We start from the raw sequence: 20,389 nt of genomic DNA, 5'->3' as shown, positions 1-20,389 counted from the left end.
CTACTCTTACCCCACTCACCCAAATACAAATAAAAACATCCACTAATCTTTTATCAAATAATCTTAAGATTTTACTAATTAAAATTAATCACTAAACATGATTAATAAGGGTAGATTAGGTATTGGGTAAAATACTTAGATAAGGGGTGATCCTGATTTGATATTTGGATCCGGTTTTTGTCGTTTTCCTCTATCCCCCAATTAAGAATTCCTTTTAAATGGATTTAAAAGATATATTTTTATATTTTTTATGTAAAATTGGAAAAGATAATGCGAGTCTAGATTAATGGATATTTATATGAATTTTCCCAATTGTGGAAAAAATTATTATAAAATTCTGATCATCCCTATTTATATGGATTATCTTGAGTAGCTTAAAAATTATCGAGCTAGTTATAACATCATTTTAAACTCAAAATGACGCAAATGACCTAAAACTACATAAAATAGATAAGGACAAGTTTAATGGCTCATTTCTCTGCCATATTGCCAATAATAAATGTTATTAATTAAAATAATTTTTCATTTTAAGAATGCAATGAATTTCTGGAAAGATCACGCATGCACGGCTATAAAAGACAAAAGTTTAATGGTGCATTTGTCTAGCATTGAAAATATAACCCGTATTGAATGCAATTAACCAAAAATAATGGATATTAATTAACGTTATATGAAGACAAAAAAAAATATTTAAGGGGTTACTTTCTTCGATGCATTGCAGACACAAAATTACCTACAATGGAGTACTCAAATCTTAGTCTTATTGTGTTATTTGTCCTAACATCTTTCGTTCTTACCGCTGAAACACATATTGTATATGGAAGAAAAGCAAGTACATCGACAAGAGAAAAAGAAGATGTGAAACTGGAAAGACAACTTCAAATTCTAAACAAAAAGCCAATTAAAAGTATTATGGTAAGAATATTTTCTGATTTCCTTCTTTTGTTTTTTAAAATTAAGTTATCCTTTGAACTTATGATATTGTTTTAGAAAAATCAAAATTTAATGTATTTCGCTTTTACATGTATTTACTATAATCACAGACTAAATATGGAGACACAATCGATTGCATAAACATTCATAAGCAACCAGCATTCGATCATCCACTACTAAAAGATCATAAGATTCAAATGGTTCCAAGCTCATTTTCAAAAGATACAAGTAATAAAAATATTTCAACAACTATTTTCCGAGATTCAAAAATCAATAATGGGTTTGAGAATAAACGATGCCCATTAGGAACAATATCAATCCGCAGGACAAAAAAAGAAGACTTAGTTAATGCTCAAAGTCTCTTACGGAAGGCCGATCAAATCCGTTCAAATGCTTACACACTCTCGCATATGAACCATCATGTAAGTATTGTTCTCCATTGTCTATGTGTGTTATGGCTTTTCTCTAATTAGTTACCAGAAAAAAAAAGAGTTTGTATTTTATACTGATATGCTGGTTAGGTCATAATCTCTTTATCGAAATTATTGTCACCCTCATAGTTTTTTCATCTCACAAAGACAAATATGAGTGGATGTATAGGAATATGAACCAACCATAATCGATCACGGCATCAACTTTGCTTTCCAATTATCCTATTGTCGGATGTGATTAACTAATGGACAATAACTAAAAGTAATTAAATTTTTTAAAATAATTCTTGGTGGGTCATCCATAACCATTAATTTCTAAAATGACTTTTGGTGAATTTTCAAAATTGATAATACAAAAACCGTCCACTTACGGAAACATGTTTCCCAAGGTGTGGGGATTACGTTTTTGGCCCATTTTTGCAAGAGGTATTTTAGTGTTGTTCATTTTGACGATTCATAAAAGATTTATGTATATTTTATGTATAATAACGGGATCACGTGTACGAGACATTGATGTTTGGCCGTTTTCGTTAAATTATGTTATCTAATTTAGTTGGCTATTCATTGGTAAAATAAACTTTAGCCGAGATAAATTGTCTATCATTTTCTAAGATATTTTATATGTCGTATTTTGTTATTTATAGTTTGTATCCGTCGAAGAACTTAGCGAAGGAAAAACATACTTTGGAGGGGCAGCTAACATGAGTATACATGGACTTGAACTTACTTCGGGTGAATTCAGCACTTCCCAAATTTGGATACAAAATGGTCGGTCAGAAAAATTAAATAGCATTGAATTTGGGTGGATGGTAAGTCATCTATTTCTACTACCAAAATTATTTATATTAACATTTATTTATGATATACTCTTATATTTACATACTTTCAGGCATATCCTACACTCTTTGGTGATAATAGCAGTCGATTATTTGGTTATTGGACGGTAAATTCAATCTTTAATCGATTCTAATTTTATCTTTTTACGCCTTTTTTAATTGCGTTGCCCTTAACTGAGTAGTTTTGGGAGTATTAACTACTAGTATCAATTTAATAAAGTATTAAATTATAGATAAATTAATAAGTTGTTAACATATCGAGACATTTCAAATTTTAATTTAGTTTTCGGAATCATTTTCTAATAATAACAAATATCCAAAGATTTTAATTTCAATTCAAATTACTTTCTAATTCATTTATTAAATAATATGAGATAGTATATCCTTGATCATATGTCTAAATGCATATACTTTGATGTTAAAACTAAAACACAATAAAGAATACAACAAATCAAAATCACTACGCAACTTTTCAAGGGATGCAAAAAATGAGATGAAGTCCAATATTATGTTAATGCGAATAAAAAACAAACTATTTTGGATTTTCCTAATTTAACAAGGCACCATAACCTTTTTTTTTCAAAGCTTGTCCCCACTGCTAATCCAACCACCACCCATGAAAAAGACCCAATCTCAACACTATTCATGGAGGAAATTGGTGACAGTGGTGGATCTAGCTTCCCTAGTAAGAATCTATCTCCCTACCTCCCGCCTACAGTACGGACGAAAAGTGGTTCCCTTGCCACTGTGCTAAAAAACTGTTGGAAATAAGACACCATAACATAGTGCTTTTATACAAATTACATATTTATACGTTATTTAGACCCTATGGAAAACTTAAAGTTTGTATTATCTTAAAAAAATTGTAGGGTTATAACTTTAGTACACAGTCCAGTCATGACTAGAATTTATTTTTTATTTTAGCGAATTTGTTAATTTATCCGGGATAAACTAACAAAGTTCTATTGTATAACCGTAACACCCATACTGAAAGATTGATATTTAATCTCAATTCTTATACATATATATTGAATATGGTTTACCTGGTGTGTGTGGATAAATTTTTATCTTTAATATTAACCTGATATAGTTTTTCATTGTAGTAATTATTAATTTCTTCATTGAATTCTTAATTTACAGGCTGATGGTAGCAGACAAACAGGCTGTTTTAATATGCTTTGTCCTGGTTTTGTTCAAGTTCATAGTGATATATCTTTTGGTGCGGATTTTGACCCAATATCAGTCTATGGAGAAGATGCGTGGGTAGTATCTTTCCAAGTACATCAGGTAAGTGTGAACCACTTTACAACTTAAAATCTTGATGTTTATATATTCTTATTCCCAATATAAGTTGATTTTCTTAGATAATCTTCATAAATAAATTGGCAGGATCTACGAACTGGTAACTGGTGGTTGACTGTTGACGACATGAATATAGGATATTGGCCAAAGGAAATCTTTACCCATTTAGCAGACAATGCTTCAGTTATACGATATGGAGGCATAGCAGGGGCAAAATCTCAAATGCCAACACCGCCGATGGGAAATGGATATTTACCTCAACTCCAAGACTTTTTGAAAACAGCTTATATGACTAGAATGAAATATGCTGATGAAAAAGGGCAATTTGTGAACATAAACCCATACGGAGTACAAACTAAGAAAGATACGACATCAGACTGCTATAATATTTTATTCGCCGGTAATTTAGGATCAGACTGGGAGATATCAATGGCATTTGGAGGACCTGGTGGTATGTGTCCCTAGAAATTAATACACCTGAATAATATTAAGGTCGCGTTTTTTATGTAGTGGAAAGATCTCAATTTCTTAAATTTCAAAGTATCTTTTTCTTCGTTTTGGAAAAGGGTTACTTTTCCCATTAGCATAATTTTTAATTCATTTTCACTTTGGCCGAAAATTTAGTAACAAGCCCGGTTCTGGAGAGGGCCTCTTGGGCTCCACCACAAGGTGCTTTTTTCTTGCAACCATGTTTTAGGGCATACACGAAAATTTCAGGGCATACTAAATAAAGACAAAAAAAGAGTTGGAAATAGTAAATCCAATAGCCTCTTAACCAAATATTTTTGGTAATGGCAAATTTACCCTTTCCATATTAGTGTTAATAATAATGAATAATTTTGATTAGTGTTTAATGTAAATGATTAGTATTAAGATAATTAAGTTATAAAAGTTTGTGTTGATGATAATTCTTAGGGAAGAAAAAAAGTTAGGTTTTTTAGAGAAGAAAAAGAAGAAGGGGAAGTGAGGAAAAACTTATAGTTTGAAGAGCCAAATCCAGAAGATGAATACAACAGGTGAGAAACCCAATACTAACAATACACAAGTATACTTCCAGATTATGTTTAATTACATTTATGTAAGTTAAAATCATCGAAAAATTGATATTTTTCACCCAAGTTCGGTGAACCAGAGATAGGTTCGGCTTGATATTATCAGCCAAACCTAACTTGTATACTACATAAGATGAACAATTCGGCTTACAATATTTATTGGCCGAACTTCTAGTTTGTAACTTCTGGCCCACTTACTAGTTAAATGTTCGTCTAATAAGAAATTTTCATCACAAGCCGAACCTTCTCCTGAGAGTTAGGTTCGGTTTTCACTCTAAATATCGTATCAGCCGAACCATATATTTTTCCCAAGTTCGGCTCATATTCAAAAAATCATATCAGCTGAACGTGTTAATGATTTTCCATAAAATACTTAAATTCATACAAATTTAGGGGTTAGGCTTTTTATTACATATGTTTTCTATTGTGCAACCTTTTCATAGGATGAATCAAACAAAAAAAAGTGGAAATTACTAAAAGTGTTAAGAAAGTGGAGTCTAATTATGGAGAATACCAAGTTCAAAATTCAATTCATAAAAATCAAGGAGATCTTATCTTCATCTTCAAGAGAATGAAAAGATCAACACAACGCAAATGAGGAAATTCCGACATTGGATGAAAAAGTTATGGACAAAACATGATCGAAAGACTTGTGTCTGCAGAGAGAAGGTTCGGCTGATAACTCATCAGCATGAGCTAGCCGAACCTAGAGCCTACAAATAAATATTTTCGATATGTTTACAGATAGATATTTGGCTTTAAAGTGATCTAATCGATTCAGCCGAACCTGACAACCACCTGGGGTAAATTTCACTTCTCCGGTTCGGCCGGGAAAGGTTGGCAAGTTATTTGCCGAAACTGACACTGTTCTGGAACATATTTGGACACCAAATTTAATTTTATCTCAAGAAAATACAATCCATGAAGTATTATAAAGCCTAACTTTGAGAGCTTTATATAAGAAGACATTCAAAGCCTTAAAAAGAGATCTTTCAATCTTTTTTTTCTCTATACACCAGATTCTATCATTTATACTATCTTCGACGTCATAAAGAAGACATTCAAAGCCTAAAACGACAAACATCAATTTTGAAAAGAAAAATCAAGGTAGATGTTCGACCTATAAACCAAATAAAGAACTAGATGAACCATTTTGAATTACAAGTCCGGCTTATAAATAAACTACCGAATCAGCCGAACCTATCTTATTAATTGAACATGGAGAAATGGTGTCAGGTTTGGCTGACAATTGATATGAACTTATAAGCCTAATTTTTCATAAGCACCTTCAAGGTGAAAAGAAATGAACAGTTCGGCTGATAATTCGTCTCAATTATCAGCCGAACATCAATCTGTAATCGTTAAGAACCAAGTTTTTCTCGAATTAAACCTATTCTTTCAATCATAAACAATAAAAGAGGAGACGGGTTTGTAATAAATACTTTTTAATCCTCATTTCAGGAGTTGGTTCTTCAGTCAGTTAAATTTCTGGTTCAATTTCAGTTTTTACACCTTCAATCTTCATCTTCTATTTGTTCTTCAATTGATGGATTAAAAAAGGATTCAAAACGCTACTTCCTATTATTTTCATTGTGCGAGTCATTATATATTTGAATTTAATCGATGATCAAATTTTTACCAATCAACGACTAATTCTGGAGATGAAAAAAATATTTGTCAGACGATTCGCGAGGGTTGGGAAGAAGGAAGAAGATGGATGTTTAGGATAAAAACTGACTCTGATTTTAAATTTTGAGTTTTTTGTATTAAGGTAAGGATAGATTATTAATTTAATTATTTAAGGGTATATAGATAATTTCACTACCATTTAGACACCCCTTATAAAGTCATCCTAGATGGGAAAACAATTATGTATGCCCATAAATTTTCATGTATGCCCTAAAACATGATTGTTTTTTTTTGCACCCATTGTGTGCTACTGATTTGGGGGCCCATATTTTTAGTAACGTGTTTATTTGAGGTCTTACGACCATTCATTTGAACTATGATTTTGGGCATACCAAAATCTTCCAAGGCATACTGAATGAAGAAAAAAAAGGTTGTGAAATAGCAAAATCAGATAACCCCTTAACCCAAATTTTTTTTAATGGAAAATCTGCCCTTTACGTATTAGTGTTAATAATCTTGATTAGTGATTAAATATTTTGTTTAGTGATTAAAATAATTTTCAGAATTATAAGAGTTGTTTAGATGAAAAATTTGAGGAAAAAAAATCAAAGTTTTGGTTTGGTTAAGAAGGAGAGAAAGAGAATGAGAAAGTGAGAAAATTCTAATTCTTGATTAAATGGAGGATGAGGAGGGTCATTATTCATCTAAAAAAACCTATGAAAATACATATCAACTACAACAATGATCCAGAAATGGCTGATTTCTTAGATTATGAGAATGATTTTACACAAACTGAAACACAAGCTCAAACTCAAACACAAACTCAAGATGATGATTTTTATGAGCCAAATCCAGATGATGAAGACATTGATGACGAACCCAATGCTTCTAATATACAGGTACACTTATATCCTATACTTAATCTCACTTCTATAGCTCTCAATTATCAAAAGTTAGGTTTTTTGAATCATGGTTCGGCGAAACAGGTTGAGGTTCGGCTCACATCTATGAGCCGAATCTACCAATTGATGAACGGTTCGGCTTACTGAATCTGTTTACTACATGCGCCGAACCTATAATTTCCAATTCCAACCCTTTTACTAGACACTAGTTCGGCTTATATGAAAGTTTCATAGTAAGCCGAACAACATCCTGAATAGTCCGGAATAGAATCATTACTAATTCGGCTTATATATCCAAAATCGTATGTGCCGAACATAATTTTTTAATTTCTGGGTTGAAATATTGTTACTGGTTCGACACATGTGGAGAATATCGTATCAGCCGAAACCTCTTATGTTCAAGGTTCGGCACATAATATGATTATCGTCTGAGCCGAACATGAATTTGTTAATTTCTGGGTTAAAATATTGTTCGTGGTTCGACACATATTGAGGATATCGTATAAGCCGAAACCTGTAAATGTTTATAGTTCGGCACATAATGTGATTATCGAATGCGCCGAACCTTGTTATTATATTCTCTTTCTAGTGTTTAACCTTGTGATATTCTTTGTAGATCGTGCTTGGACCCATGAAAAATCAACCTGATCCAGTAGACATAATTCACGAGGATACCAAGGATCACTTCCAAAATGATTTGGTATGTAAGAACCTTTTGTTTACCTTAATGTTGTCGGAATATTCCAAAGTTTTTCTTACAAATTACTTGTTTTGGAATGAACGTAGATATGGAAAACTAAACCAGAAGTTCTGGATTGGCTTGAGGAACACGCGATGAAGATAAATTTTGTGTGAACCCCAACCAAGGAATTCCAGGTACAAATTGTATAGCTCATCGCAACTCATGTCATAAAAACCAGCATCCACACTTACACCCCTTCCTTTAAGGCCTGTAATCTTACTAGCCTCATCAGGAGTGATTGTCATCTCTCCAAAAGGTAATTGAAATGTGTAAGTTTCTGGACAAAAGCGCTCGATAAAGGCAGAGGCCGACACACTATCATATTCCTTATGTCCATAATTGATGATAGGCCATAAAGCACTGTGTTGTACGTAAGCAATCACCTCAGGAACCTCTTCATCAAGACTCCATTCCGCTGCCCTCTGGTGTCTCAATACTCGGACTGCACGGTTGTGATCAGGAGTCTCATAAATTTTCTTCGCCCAAGAATCGGTATAACCAATCAACACATTTCCTCCATCTTCCGGAAGACCATGAGGCAAACCATCTGATCGAGGTGTAATTACGCCATCTTCATCAGGAATGTGTAAACCAGTGATCCGTCGATCATCATCGTCCTTCTCTTTCTCGGGTTCTGCCACCTTCTTACCTTTCTTGTCTTTCTTGGGTTTTCCTTGGGGTTGTGTTTCTTGATGAACTTCTTGATTATCATCAACTTCTTCATCTTCAGCTATTCCTTCTTCTTGTCTTTCAATTCTTACTTGTTCAGCTTCTTCTTCTAAAATTCCTCCTCTACCTCCCGCTCCCAATTTTTTCTTACCTCCTCCTCTAGGATCGGGAGTTTTAAAAGTAGAAGGTGTTACCTCCATCTTCTTCCTCTTTGTAGCTTCATTGGTCCTGACACAAGTATGAAAGTTATAAGACTAATTCGAACAACAAAGAGATTTGGAAAGCCAAAAACTTGTAAGAAAATAAGAAGGCTCGGCTTACCCGAAATAACACATATGAGCCGAATCATGTCTTGAAATTTTTATTAGCTTACACAGAGAGTGGATCGGCTCATACCACAAAACAATTATAAGCTGATCCTATATATTGGGCTCACAACCGATACTGTCGAATAAGCCGAATCTATGATTATGAACTCAAACATGTATTCGGTGCAACATGATATCATATAAATAAGCCGATCCTATACACTTGTAAAATTTATGGAATTTTAACAATGATATTCGGCGCAACCCTAATACTATCGAATAAGCCGAATCTAGACTTATGAATTGAAACATTTATTCGGCGCAAAATGGTGTCATACAAATAAGCCGATCCTACACATGAAGAATTCATGAATTTCAAACAACTTTAATCGGCGCAAAACTAATACAAGCCGATACTAAGCACATGCAAAAATTCTGAAATTCAAACAACATTTATTCGGCACAAAACTAATACTACCATACAAGCCGATCCACGCACATGCAAAATTTCTGAAATTCACAAAACATATTCGGCACAAAACTAACACCATCGAATAATCCGATCCTAAATATAAGTCTCTGTGTCACTAAGTTCGGCTCAAAACGGATTTCACATTTACGCCGAGCCGTTCATATGCACTTTCAGGGTTCAGTTTCAAAAACAGCTCGGCGCACATCTAAGATTTGTTTTGCGCCGAACTATACACTGTCACCGCCGTAGAAACATGATTTTGACGAATTAAATCGACCAAACCAATCTAAAACATCAAATACGAGATGGGTTTGTAGAACTAACCTTCTTATTCTCATTTCCGGAGTTGGTTCTTCTTCAATCTCTTCTTCCGGTTGATTTTGTGGTTGATTTTGAGTTTGTTCTTCACTCTCTAAATCTTCTTCTTCTTCAATAGGTTTTTCAATCGATCGATTTGAACGAGATACTGGCTTACAACGACCCATTATATAGATGAGTTTAATCGTCGACTAAATTTTCACGAATCGACGATTAAATTTCCGCGATGATACGATGAAAAAAAAGGAAGAAGAAGGGTTCGGTTGTTGTGGAGGAGGAAAAAGAAGGGGTTAGGGATATGAAACTCATTTTGGTTATGAAACTGATTTTAGGTTTATTGATTATAGGTTTTTGTATTAGGATTAGGGATAGATTAGTAATTTAAAGGATTTAAGGGCATATAGGTAATTGAACCACCCCATAGGGTACCCCTTATAAGGTCACCTAAGTTAGGAATAGTGCTTTGTATGCCTAGGAAGATTTTGGTATGCCCAAAATCAGGGTTCATTCATTTTACGTTGTGGTATGGTAGGACCAAAAAATGTCTGAATACCTACGACACCATTAACAACTTGACTTTAAAAATCAAGCCATTCTCCTCTGGTTTGCTTCTTAATGGCTTCGAGATGAGAGTATTCAAATTATGCCCGCTTCGTTTAAAGATTTCTTTGAGATCAACAAATGTCTAGTAGTACTATTAGCGGGAAATTATAATCGTATTGTTAATTAGTTTTTGGTTATTTGTTTAATTGACTGATGGAGTATTGAACCTTGAGAGATCTAATTTTTTTATTCTGTGATCCTTCTCTTCTGATATAAGGACGGTGGAGGTGGTTGGTGGTGGTCGAAGGTGTTGTTTATGGTTGGTGGTTGTGGTCGGTGGTGGTTGTCGAAGGTCGAAGGTGGTGGTAGACAATGGTTGTGGTCAGAGGTAGTGGTTGGTGGTAGTGATAAGGATGTTATTTTACTATATATATTTCTATAATTTTATGCTTAAGTTTAAATTTTACTTTTTCAAGGGCTAAGATTTTCTTCAGTGGTGGTTGTGTGTTTTCTAGGTGGCAACACGAATAAGGAATCCTCATTTCAATTTTTCCTTACGTTTAAGGAGGAAAAATAGTGTTCCAGTGATGTTGTTTGTGTTTTTTCAATGGATCTAATGTAAATTTCGTTTTTAGTTATTTTTATATTTTATTAGAACTAAAAATGGTTATTTAATATATTTAGAATTAATTTAGGTAAGTAAAATCTTACTAGGATAGCATGACATTGTCGAGATGAATGTCTAAACTAGACATTCACCTTAACAATGTCTAACAAAAATTAAGCCATGTCATCTTTACATTTATTTAAAAAGTTTGGGTTAGAAAAGAAATTTTAGGGAAAATGAATGTCTATTCTATGTGGACTTAGACATTTATCTTCGCATACATTCCATTGGAGAAGCTCTAACAATATAATAAGGATATGAAAAGTGAAAACTACTAATAGACCCATTTCTCAGTTTTTTTCACCATAAAACCCGCGGGCGGAAAACTTCACGCGTACACCTATTTTATGGGTCAAAATTTCCATCACAATCATATTTTCTAAAATTATTTCTTCTATTCTTCTTCCCCGTTTTGTTCTTTCTTTGTGACTTTCTTTTTTCCTTCGTCTTCTCTTTCTTATGATTATCTATTTTTACCGAGAGAACATGGTGAAATTAATCAAGGATAATCATGTTGTTGCCGTTAATGGATAAGATTTTAGGGAGAAGATTCAAAGCGATTTTATTCTTAGGTTTTAAATATGTGATCTTATTTCAATTGTCAATTAGTGGAGCTGATTCAATGGTTTTCTAGATCTAATACCATTTTTTTTTGCGGAGAGAACATGATTAATTTTTTTTGTTATGATGAACTTTTTTTGCGGAGAGAACATGGTGAAATTAATAGAGGATAATCATGTTGATGCCATTAAGATTTTAGGAAGAAGATTCAAAGTGATTCAATTCTTATGTTTTAAATATGTGATCTTATTTCAATTTTCAATGAGTGGAGCTGATTCAATGGTTTTCTAAGTCTAATTCCATCTTTTTTTATGTGAAGTTATTATGACTTCATTGCGTTTTCGTTTTGGTATTCCTGAGGTTATTAAGAATACACCCTATTTGTTTGATACTGTAATTATGATTTTGAGAATTAGGGTTTACGAGAAATTAAGGTTAGGTTTGAAGAAAGACAATGGTCTTGGTGGGTGTACGAATGTATGTGTGGTGTCCTGAATTTGTGATTTGAGTTACTGGAAAGATGGTAGGTAACAAGAAGATGATGTTGCTGTGACTGCATAACCTATATATCATGCAGTCGAGAAAATAGATGCATAACGCATTATCCGACATTTTTTTAATTAGCTGTGAAATTGTTGCTTAATCATTTATGCATCGAGAAAATGGATGCATAATCTGATATGCATCCGAAAATATGGATGCATAATGCATTATGCATCAATTCTTCTGTAATCACTAAAATCAACCAAAATAATGGCTACATAATTTGTTATAGATACATAACTTGTTATCCAGTCGAGAAAATGGTTGCATAATGCGTTATTCGTGAAAAAGCGGGGGTCTAACAACACCACCCAATATTTCGGTTAGCAATCTGTATGGAATAACTCCGAAATACTTCCTAGAGAATCAACTAGACAGTTATACTCAATCTAGGTAAAAGTATCTCAAGGAGTTAATATCTCTCTCTTGTTTTGATTTACTCAAGCTAATAGAAATCAACGAGTCTTTAATCAAACACAAGGAATAACTTGGACGGTACCAAACACCAATGTCCAAGGATCAATCAATGACAATCAACAACCAAAGGTTGGATTATACCAATTGATGATCACAACGCACAACCTGTATTATTTCAATTATAAAGACAAAAAATATAATGCGGAAAATGAAACAACACATACACCAGAAATTTTGTTAACGAGGAAACCGCAAATGCAGAAAAACCCCGGGACCTAGTCCATATTGAATACACACTTTATTAAGCCGCTACAGACACTAGCCTACTCCAAGCTAACTTCGAACTGGACTATAGTTGAACCCCAATCAATCTCCCACTGATCCAAGGTACAATTGTACTCCCTGCGCCTCTGATCTCAGCAGGATACTGTGCATTTGATTCCCTTAATTGATCTCACCTATAAGGACCCTCAAGCTCGTCAATGCTATTAGACTAGTCAAGAGACGTTTTAGTCGTTAATAACTCGATTAGTTTAACACGAACGTTAATTAATAGAAATTAATCTAACAACGATATCGATACGAAATTAGTACCAGTCGATAGATCTCGAAAACTTGAGCAGAATGAACTACTCGAACGTGTCATTTGGATACCGGACGAAGAAGATTTCATTAGAATAGTCGAAGGGCAACGCTATCAAACCACCTGGATGCCCTTATCTGTTTCTCGGGTGCTTCTAACATTTTAGTCGGCCTTATCCTCAAACGGATCGAAGAGAATTTCATTCTCTTATCTTTTTTCTCTTCTTTCTTCTTCCCTATTCTTCTTCTCCTCCTCTCTGTCGATTTCTTCTTCAGTGGTTTGAGCTCGAGTCTCTCGAGTTTGGTTCGTATAAAGCTTGTGGTTGTTGAAGTGAAGGTGAAGGTGATGATGCTGCTGCCGATTGGGTTTTGGAAGAAGCATAGAGTTGGGATTTGAGAAATAATCGAGTTACGGTTTCAATTGTAGTTCAAATAAGAATTAGAAGATGAAGATGACGGTTTAGGGGATTGAATTAAGATGGGTTTGTTTTGAATTGACGTTTGATTGAAACTATAGGGTTGTTTGAGGATTGGATATGATATTAGGGTTTCTGAATTTGATTCAGAGGTGAGTTCGAAGATGAAATTAAGAATGAAATTAAGTGAGTAATAGGGGGTTCCATGTGTTGGAAGCAAAAAAGATGAATGAGTTTGATTCTCAAACTTCAGAGAAGATTCAAAGAATTAGGGTTTCATGTTCTTCCCCAGAGTAGATTTGACGTTTTAGAAGAATTGGTTTGGTGAATTAACAATTCAGGGGAGGAAAATGGTTGGGTAAGTCTCTCTGTTGCTTAATTTTGCTGTTTGAAGTTGAATTGTTAATGATTGTTGAGTTTGTATGTTTGTGAATGAAACTGAGGGTGAGGTGGTAAAACTATGAAACTGTGACTGCAGTTAGAAGTGTTATTGATAGTGATGGGATTGATGAATTGAGTTTAAGAAAGGTGTTGATACTGTTGTTATTATGGTTTGTTTGAATGAGTGATTTCAAGAGTTGGGTTTGAGTAATTGTGGATAGCCAATTGGGTATGATCTCAACTGAAGTTGCAGGTGTTATGAGTTAGTACATTAGAAGTGTATCAGATGCAGTTTATTTTAGTGATTGAACTGAGTTGGATTAGTTTTGATGATGATATTCTAGTTCATGAAGTTGGCAGTGTGATGAATGGTTTCGTAGTTGGTGGTGTTGCTGCAGAGATGGTGGTGGTAGTGTACTGAGTTGGTAGTAGAATGTTTACAGCTCATGAGACTAGTGATGATGTCACTGAATGGATGTGGCTTGAGGTGAAGAGTTGAAGTCCTGACTATGGAATGATTGTATGTGCAGGGGAAGTTAAATGGGGAGGATAATGGAGTGATGATATTACAGCTGGATCTAAATCAAGAGTTGTTGTCTAGATGGAAAATGGTAATGGTTCTGTTAAGTTGCAGATGCAGATAATTGAGAATGGGTGGAGTTATAGATGAATGTCAGGTTCTGGGAGTTGTAAATGAAATCAAATTGGTAGTGCTATTGGAATGAGAAGTGTGATGGTTTGGTACTGCTAATAAAGGGTATATGGTTGTGAGTTGAATTGGTGATTTGGATGACTTGTATTGATGAAGCTAAGGTTGAGCTTAGTTTATTAGTGATTATAGAATTGTGGATTGTTTTCCTGTGAAAGCTTGGAAGCTTGCAACTACTGCAATTGCAGGTAATCAAAGTTGTTGTTTGTAAATGATTTATGAAGTTTAAGTTATGTTGTGTTGTATTGATTGATTGTTAGAACTGATTTGAGATAGATATTGATATTGTTAGAGAAGGGATGAAATGAAGTCTGTAGTAGAGCTTTGGTCTGTCTGACTGAGCTTATTCGGTCTGACTCAAATCAGTTCCTGTCTGACTCATTATCTGACTGAGTTGAATCGTATTGACCCACTGAGTTACTTGTTTTGAACTGCGTTGACTCAGTTGACCGATTTAGACTTGACCATTTGACCAGGACTTGACCTTGACTGGACGTTTACCGTTAATTAACCCTTTGACTGTTACTGACCGTTAGTTGACACTGTTGGACTGGGCTTTAGATTAATGGGCCGGTTTAGCAGACTTGGGCTTAGTAACATGTAATCTTAGTTTGATAATTTGGACCCCTTATGGTCCGAATTAGACTTTGGTTTTTTCTACAAAGTTGTATATATTCATAAGACTTAGCTAATGGACTATGGAACCAACCTAACTGGATTAGTAAACCTTTAGATGAGTTAAAGTAGAAAATAAAAGGTGTGAAACCATAAATGGGCTTAAGGTCATTAGGTAGACTTGTATGATTCTTGTTTGAGCCATTTTGGCTAGATTCTTAGATTTCTTGTGTGATTAACAGGTAGTCTATATTAACAACGATTCAAAGGATGAACAAGTGGATCGTGGATCTCGAGGTAGGCGTGACTTGTCATCAAAAGTGGTGGGAATACTTTAACTCTTTTGTAACCATTGTTGTTGTTTCTTTTATAAAAGTCTTTGTTTAACAAATTCATGCATTGCCTGATTGTGTATTCCTTGCATTTGGTTTAGTTTTAAATTCCGAAAGTTCTGTTATCTTTTTTAATCTTTCCAAGGCGTGGAAAGGAAATGTAATGCTTTGTTTGTCTTTATGATTGTCTTTCGGAAATGAGAATTTCTAACTATGGTATATCGGATACGCTCCTTCGTTATTTTACTTTTGTGCTTTACTCTGTGTGGAATTGGCATCAATATTACAGGTGTGTACATTCACCCACAGACTATCTAGGTGGTACGACCATCAATATTATGGAGTGTAAATGTCGCCACAAAAAGTTATCAGGTGTGTAAATGTCACCGCAGAAACTAAAGAAGGAGTTTAGGTCCATATACATGATTGTTTATTTTAGTGGTTTGGTTGTCTTTTAATGTTTGGAAAAACATGTATTGTTTTCCAAATCATGCTAATGATTACTTAAAGTTAAATGTTATTCCTACGGGGCACCCCTTTTAGGGATGATGTGCCAACTCATTCCCACTTTCAGTTTCAGAGACAGATCAGAGCTGCGCAGCGGAAGCTTCGAGGAGTTGAGTCCGTTAGTTAACTTTTGTCTTTGTTTATTATGTTGTATATCCTATTGTAAACCATATGAGTATTGTATATGTATCATTTGAGATAAGTTCTTGTATATATATTTCTGAGCGGGGCTAGTTTTAGGTTAAGTTTTGTAGCAGATTTCTAAACTGAAGGTTTAAGTAAAGGATTTAGATCCTTAGTGCCTCTTTATTTAGCTAATCTCTTGGATAAGTCAACTTCTAGCTTAGGTGGCGCTACATCACCCAAAACTAAGAGTTGCTACGACCCAAAGTCGAAGACTTGATGATAAACAAATCTGTCTCACACAGACAAGTCTATCGAAGGATAAATCTGTATCCCACAGATAAACCCTAAAAAGGTTTTGTTCCGTCTTTTGATAATAATCAAGGTGAACAGGAACCAATTGATATTCCGGTCTTATTTTCCCGAAGAACAGCCTAGATTAATCAATCACCTCACAACGATCTTAATCGTATGGTAGCGAAACAAGATGTTGCGGAATCACAAAAAATGAGACGAAGATGTTTAGGATTACTTTTTATATCTAGCCTATCGGAGAAGTCTGACAATCTCAAGCCAATCAATATGATTGTACTCGTACGATAGAAGATGGAAGATCAGATCACACAACTACGATAAAAGTAGTATCGGTCTGGCCTTACAATCCCAATGAAGTCTTTAAGTCGTTTAACCTGGTTTTAGAAGAAGAAAACCAAAGGTTAAAGGAGAACCGACTCTAGCACGCAAACTAGTATCACACGTAAGGTGTGGGGATTAGTTTTTCAGAGTTGCTAGATGTCCCCTTATATAGCCTTTCAAATCATGGTTTTTCCTTAGTTACAAAGCAATCAATATCCACCGATAGATGAAAACCTGATTTAGATTCAAGCTAATATTTCTTAACCGTTAGATCGAAAACTTAGCTTGTCATACACAAATGACTTTACACTTCTGGGTTTGTTAACCGCACCCAAACTTGTACATTGTTGGTTTAACAATAGTCAACCAAAAGGTTAGCCATATGAGCATTTCATATCAACCATGTTCTTCTTCACCATAACTAGTTCAAGTGACTCAAATGAACTAGTTAGAGAGTTGTTCAATTGCAAGGAAATCTTATGTGACTACACAAGACACAATTGAAGCAAAGATGATTTGATTCACATGAATCGGTTCATGAAATTTTATAGCCACGGTTTGCAAAAGCATTCCTTAGTGTTTCAAGATAAGTTCAGAAATCATCTTTAGATATATAACCTTCCCAAGTTCGCAGACTAGGTTCGCGGACGTAAGATACCGGACAGAGTTTACAAACTCCAACAGAAATTCTCGAGATGAGAACTTCGCCAGTTCGCGGACTTGGATCACGCAAGTAGTTTGTCAACTCCGGCAGAAATTCTCGAGTTTGAGAACTTCGGAATTTCGCGGACTGAGTTCGCGGACTTGGAACTTGCCATACTCCCAGCTCTCTTGATCAACAAAGTTCGAAAACTTCGGTTCAAGAAATACACTGTTTATGTAATCTAAACTCTCATTTCAATCATTGAAACATTCTTAGAGGACGTTATATAGTTGTTACACCATTTCTCGTCAAAGCAATTTTGAAAGTGATTGAAACATATCATGACTTTCATCACTATGTAAAGATAAACTTGGTCAAAGCGAAAAGCTTACCAACACATATTTCGAGATATAGATAGGCGAGGTATACTCGGCTCGAAATACCAAATGTGTATAATCATAGTCTATATATATAACATACGACTTTTTGTCTCAAAGAGTAGGAGATAGAATAGATAGATTTTTGAGTGATAGATAAGTTCAAGTCTCCACATAACTTTTTTTCGAGAAGTTCCACCGGTTCCTTGAGTAGTCCTTCTGCTTGTATGATGAATCTCCATGAAGTCCTTGAGCTCTACTACACTTACTATCCTAGTCCGAGACTTATCTATAAGAGACTAGAAATCAATACTTATAGTTTTGATCACTAACATTGAAAAACATGCTTGAGATAGCAACGCATGCGAGTTTGACCGTGCAGTGCTCTAACAATCTTCCCCTTTGTCAATTTTAGTGACAAAACTATCAATACATATGGAATACAAAAAAGATAATGAAACTTTAGTAGCTCCTATTCCATAAGTCTAATCTTCAACATTCCTCGAAATCTTCGTCATTTCCAAGTACTCCAATGATCCCAAAGGTTGTAAGTTTAGCATCACCGTTGTTGAATATCCGTAGGTATAACAATGAGAAAACATAATTCTCGATCATTGTTATACAGTGTCATAGTATTATTACACAGTGTCAAAGTTCAATTGTATCACAACTTCAACAATAATACTATGGTGATATGTATCACCCCCCCTTAGTCAATACTTCATCTCACATGGAAACCACTCCCCCTTACACAATGATCCGAAAACCATATGTATTTGTAGTGTGAACTACGTATTAATTCTCCCCCTTTTTGTCAATAAAATTGGCAAAGGTACAAGAACGGGATCGTAATGAAATTTCCGTAAGAGACATTTAATGACCAAAAGAAAGAAACACACATCAACTTATTTAGATGCAATCATATAGCCGAAGATAACAACATTCATCAAGGAGTTTAAAGATAAAAGATAACCCCTCTAAAATTCCACAGCCGCACACCTCTCAAGATATAACCATTAAGCATAAGTTCAAAAGAACTCTCCCCCATTTCATGTCATTCCCGAGAGAACAACAACGAGCGACCTTAATTTCAAGAGAAAAGAAGGATTTTTATTGGACACCAAAACCATGTGAATGATTTTTATATCCAAAAACTCAATCAAATTAATCACAAGTAAACCCATGATTAATTTAATCGGAATACACAACCAAATTAAACACAAAAAGTGATCAATTTAATTGATTATGCTCAACATAAGTAAAATTACGGAGCTACGACTAAGTTCACCATAGAAGATGATTAGCTTAATTGTTCATATACTCAACACAAGAAGGAACTTGTGGAGTAATAACTAAATAACCAAACAAGATTATTAATTTAGTTCGAAATGCTCAACATACATCATCCTACGGAACAACCAACAAAGCCAAAAATAATCGACTTAGTTGTTTCGTGCTCAACATAAGACACATAATGGAGCCTCACGGTAATACAAAAAGGATGGATAAATGAAGATCAATACCGTGGTATACACAAAAGATTTTAACCTATCTTCCGTCAAAGATTGACAATATAGGCTTAACTTTTGTATTTGTCAAAAGTCTATTCATTCTTAAACCAATAAACGAATACCGATCACGAACGACTTTACTTTTGACAAAATATGGGACAACATAGTTCACGGGCGTAAAAACCAATATCCCATAACAAGTTGCAATATATCAAATCATAAAGATTAAATACTGCAAAACATCATCCTCCAAATAGTTTTAGAATTTAACAAAGAAAAACTAAAAACAAGAAGATGAAAATAATAGCTATGTGTAGTCACAATCTTCGCTATTCAAAGCACTAGTTATTCTTCCAACTAAGCCAAAAAGAAGACATCCTAGGCAACAATGTCTTTGAGAAATTCTTTACCATTCCCGAACTCCGTGTTGTCAACATCCATTAGAACATAAGGTTCGTGGAGATATGAGTTGATATCAACAAGCCATCTTGGCTGATTATGTCAAACCAGGGCTTTCTGAATTTCCAAAGATCTTAAAACGAAATCCTTTATTTCACGAATCTCCTTTCTTACATCCTTCAACTCATCAAGAACATCGGAAAACTTCTGAGAGTTGGAGGGAACAACCCTTGGATTTCTCGTATTCCTCCTTTTTCTTTTCAAAGACGGAGTTACTAGAGATTTTTATTTTTCCTTGATTGATGGCTTAACAATCATGTTGACATCTTTTCCATCTAAATACATGATGCTTTGAGAACATCTATTACCAAATGGTTTTTGTGAGTGGAATTCACAATCTCAACAAGCAGTCTTAAGATATAAAGAATATCAAAGAGGAAAAAGGAATATAGGGTTCACTACCTATAAACAAGTTCGTGGACGTCCAACTCTAAACCCTATAAAGAGTAGAATTATCGATAATAGCCCTTTATTTTATTTGATAGACAGAAAAGAATAAACCTAAAAACAAACTTTTCCTAAAGCCTGTGCGTTCACAACCTTGTCTCTTTTGATCGGGCACATGAGACAAGAATTACCAACCAATACAATTAATTTGTGCTGTGGTGAACAACAATTTGTCCACCATTTTCCTCTTGAGAGGAATCCTCAGACCTTTGTCTATCAAAACGATTTGACCACAAATTCTTCTCAAATGGTCTTGTTTTGTGCTTATTATAATTGTGCAATTATAATCTTGATGTGTCATTTACTTGCTGTGTCATTTGCTTTTA

The 20,389-nt window shown here is 34.4% G+C and overlaps 1 protein-coding gene and 1 long non-coding RNA gene across 2 annotated transcripts; both read left to right on the top strand.

Moving 5' to 3' along the window:
• Positions 1-730: 730 nt before the first annotated feature.
• Positions 731-4,011, top strand: LOC113335849. The gene is made up of 6 exons (XM_026581875.1): positions 731-915; positions 1,044-1,355; positions 2,009-2,173; positions 2,254-2,307; positions 3,341-3,487; positions 3,590-4,011. Exons 1-6 carry the CDS (start codon positions 739-741, stop codon positions 3,965-3,967), a joined length of 1,233 nt encoding a protein of 410 aa, XP_026437660.1. The 5' UTR covers positions 731-738; the 3' UTR covers positions 3,968-4,011.
• Positions 4,012-13,123: 9,112 nt separating this feature from the next.
• Positions 13,124-16,086, top strand: LOC113335906. Its single transcript, XR_003353534.1, has 3 exons — positions 13,124-14,601; positions 15,271-15,732; positions 15,935-16,086. It is a non-coding gene; the product is annotated as an uncharacterized LOC113335906 (long non-coding RNA).
• The last annotated feature ends 4,303 nt before the right edge of the window (positions 16,087-20,389 follow it).

The sequence above is a fragment of the Papaver somniferum genome, unplaced genomic scaffold, assembly GCF_003573695.1.
Source record: "Papaver somniferum cultivar HN1 unplaced genomic scaffold, ASM357369v1 unplaced-scaffold_150, whole genome shotgun sequence".
Taxonomy (NCBI): Eukaryota; Viridiplantae; Streptophyta; class Magnoliopsida; order Ranunculales; family Papaveraceae; genus Papaver; species Papaver somniferum.
The sequence above is the reverse complement of the archived record's forward strand: the minus strand, read 5'-3'. Positions and strand labels throughout refer to the sequence as shown.

Coding starts and splice junctions, on each gene's coding strand:
- LOC113335849 (XM_026581875.1), top strand. CDS start 739: ATGGAGTACTCAAATCTTAGTCTTATTGTGTTATTTGTCCTAACATCT. Junction 1,356..2,008: donor TCTCGCATATGAACCATCAT/GTAAGTATTGTT, acceptor TGTTATTTATAG/TTTGTATCCGTCGAAGAACT. Junction 2,174..2,253: donor GCATTGAATTTGGGTGGATG/GTAAGTCATCTA, acceptor ACATACTTTCAG/GCATATCCTACACTCTTTGG.